Source organism: Atta cephalotes (assembly GCF_000143395.1).
Source record: "Atta cephalotes unplaced genomic scaffold scaffold00029, whole genome shotgun sequence".
Taxonomy (NCBI): Eukaryota; Metazoa; Arthropoda; class Insecta; order Hymenoptera; family Formicidae; genus Atta; species Atta cephalotes.
The window spans coordinates 3,247,658-3,250,818 of record NW_012130093.1 but is presented as its reverse complement, the minus strand read 5'-3'; the positions used below and the strand labels follow the sequence as shown (position 1 = coordinate 3,250,818).

The following is a 3,161-nucleotide window of genomic DNA, read 5'->3' as shown; positions in this document are numbered from 1 at the left end:
TTAGTTTTCCATGTACACTGAGAAAAAAAAGTTGTTTCAAAAAAATGTGAGTTGATTTAATTAAATGTAGCGATCACGAACTATCAAGCAAATATTTGTTAATTCAACTAAATATTTGTTAATTCAAACAAATAATATGTTTTAAATTACAAGATTTTGTTAATTTAAATATATAAATATTTGAACTAAATAATCATTACGAACTAAATAATCATTACGAACTAAAATTTAGCCAAGTTGATAACTTTTTTCTCAATGTAATAAGAATACTACATTACACCCGCATACAAAAATGAACGTACTACATTTAGGCCTGATTGCACTGTTACTTTAATTTTAAGTAATCTTAAAACTGTTCCTGTCTCTGTCTCTTTTTGGCTAAAACGAGACAGATAGAATTTTAAGTCTCGCTTAAAGTCAAAGTGACATTGATGCAACTGGGCCTTAAATGTGTAGTACACTGAGAAAAAAAGTTTAACTTGACTAAAAATGTGTTTTGTTTGTAATGATTATTTATTCAAATATTTAGATTAACAAAATCTTGTAATTTAAAACATGTTATTTATTTGAATTAACAAATATTTGATTGACAGCCCGTGACCGCCGTTTAGTTGAATCAATTAATATTTTTTTGAAATAGCAACTTTTTTTCTCAGTGTATAGAATGATTTTTATAAAACGAAATTATACACATATATTAAAGTTACATTTTACATATTTGGGTTTGCGGTGTATGGCAAATGTAATTTAGAACTCGATGTTTAGAAATAACTACTAGGGGATAAGAGGATCGAACTTACGCAGGACAAGTGAAAAATGCATAAAGAATTATCGTAATATACGCTGTTATACACCTAATAAATTTTGTCTTTTTTTGTCTTTTAAGTAGAAACGATTATTTCCAACAGATTATTTATCGAGTACTTCCCAGTATACATATATCTATATAGAATACGTTTTAATAACAAAGTCGTTTCGCAAAGTTGTGCTTCTTTCTAATGATATAATCTCCACGGGTAATGTTCTTGGTCCTTGAATTCGATTCTTCGATTTCCTAACTTCATCCATCGGTCGAGTATGTTATACATATGTATACGTTTGTTTGTGATTATGTATGTATGATTATCGAAAGCTTTTAGCTTTTCAAATTTCTTCGGAAGTTCTTTCCTCTCGAAAGAAATGTTCGGATATCATGTATATCTCGATTCGATATAAATATGAGGACTGTTGCGTTACGCCACGTAAAAGTCGCTACTTAATCCATGCGGAGATTCCATCTTCTCGGGTCTGCCTGTTTTGATTACAACGTCTTGCAACGTCACATTTCGTTTCTCTTACTGTCTTTTTTTTCCAGTCTTGCGTTTCCTCACAATGTCATTATACTCATTATACGATTTGCCCGATGCGAGAGAATGATGTTCGCTGACTGCGGAATTTCATTCTCAAGAATATTGCAGTCGGAAGATGCCGATAAGAATGGATAGAAGATAAACTTTTCCGCGTATACACGTTATACGCTTGTCGTGTATCGTCTCCTTTCATCCTCTTTCGATCTAAGATCTAGATCTTAGAGACATAAAGCGGCCGATGAACTTGCTGCGGATTTCCATTCTGCTTCGAGTATCTCGCATTCTGCAGCAGCTCTCGAGTCTCACTAGGAGAGCTCGGACTGAGACTGTTGGTGGTCGAGGTTTCGATACGGTCGCTGATGATTTCTTCCTCGGTAATCTGCTCCAGGTACAGTGCCGATTGGACCGTCGACTGATTTTCGCCATTGATCGCGACCTGCGGCGTGTATGCCGGTGGCGGGCTCCGTGGCGGCGAATCGCCATCGTTGACCTTGCCATTATCCTTGATCTCAAGACATGTGTCCGATGACACCTGCCTCATCTGTTTCGCCCGTCTGGCGTGGCGAGTAGTCAGTCCACCGGTTTCCACATCCCGCTCCAATCGATGTCCTGATCGAGATCTGGTGAGTTGCCGTTGTACATATTCTTCGAGATCATCCTCCTCCTTCTTGGCGATCACACGATTCAGAACAATCAAGAAAATGCCTACTAGGATTGCGAACAGGCCGACCGCGACCAGCTCGTTCCACCAGCCGCCAGATGCTTTAGTGCCCCAGTGAGCGAGATCGCCTGGCAACAAGCCGCTCATCAACAGAAAAGCGCCCAGTACCAGGAATACCACGCCGATGTGCAGCATTCCGATCGAAGTGACCACCTTCGTGTCCAGCATACCCTGGCCGGCCGCACGCGCTCCGCCATGCGTGCTCTTGTGATGCCTGCCATGGTGGTCCAGCGATCCGGTCGATGCCCTAGGCGATGTCAGGCCACTTTCGCCCGATTGCGCGCTATAACGACGCTCGCGCGCGCGACGCTGCTCATCCCGACGCATTCGCTGACGCTTGATGGCCAGCGCCGAGTGCAATCCAACCGCGTGCATCCTGCAACACCGGAAAGACAACCCTTTGGCTCAGTCAATCCCGCTAGTCAATTTTCTTCGATGAATTTCTACTCCCGCAAACCTGTCTCCGTTTTCACATCGTCATCGCGAGATCGTTTCTTTTTATTTTCTGACAATTTGTTGTCATTGAAAAGCACATGCCATCCCGGCCGATGATAATATATTTGATCTCGCGATGTCGCGATTAATCGAAAAGCCGGAAGGAAAAAATGCCAGATCAGTCTGACTATAAAATCGCATTATTTTGAACAGGCAAAGTGTCGATAAAGCAATCTACATACCTGCTCGCAAACGAGCAATGTGGCTGAGCGATTGAATGAGCACAATCGCGTATACAATTAATCAATCGACATCAATACTGACAGCAAACGGGCTGAAGGAAAATTCGTAATGATTTTAAGCTATTATCTCTACTGACTCTATTATGCAATTTTATTTAGTCCTCATTTTCAATTAGTCCTCATTTTAGTCTAGCAAATTCGTTTGCGTCTCAACACTAATTAGCTACTTCTAAATTCATCTAAAGGCCTACAGGATCTATTTACAGGGTTTTACAGGATGCACTGCGATGGAATCACATGTATCAAAGCGATCGACGACGAGGCGCGTGCATTCTCAGTTCCCTGCAAAAGGATCTCCTCTCGTCAGCACGTGTGTTTCGTTTATTTAAGGGTCACCGACTCTCTCTCTCTCTC

General features: G+C 40.7%; 1 protein-coding gene across 1 annotated transcript; it reads right to left on the bottom strand.

Moving 5' to 3' along the window:
- Positions 1 to 1,560: 1,560 nt before the first annotated feature.
- Positions 1,561 to 2,445, bottom strand: LOC105620795. The gene has a single exon (XM_012202283.1). The coding sequence runs from the start codon at positions 2,443 to 2,445 to the stop codon at positions 1,561 to 1,563; it is 885 nt and encodes a 294-aa protein (XP_012057673.1).
- Positions 2,446 to 3,161: the final 716 nt, after the last annotated feature.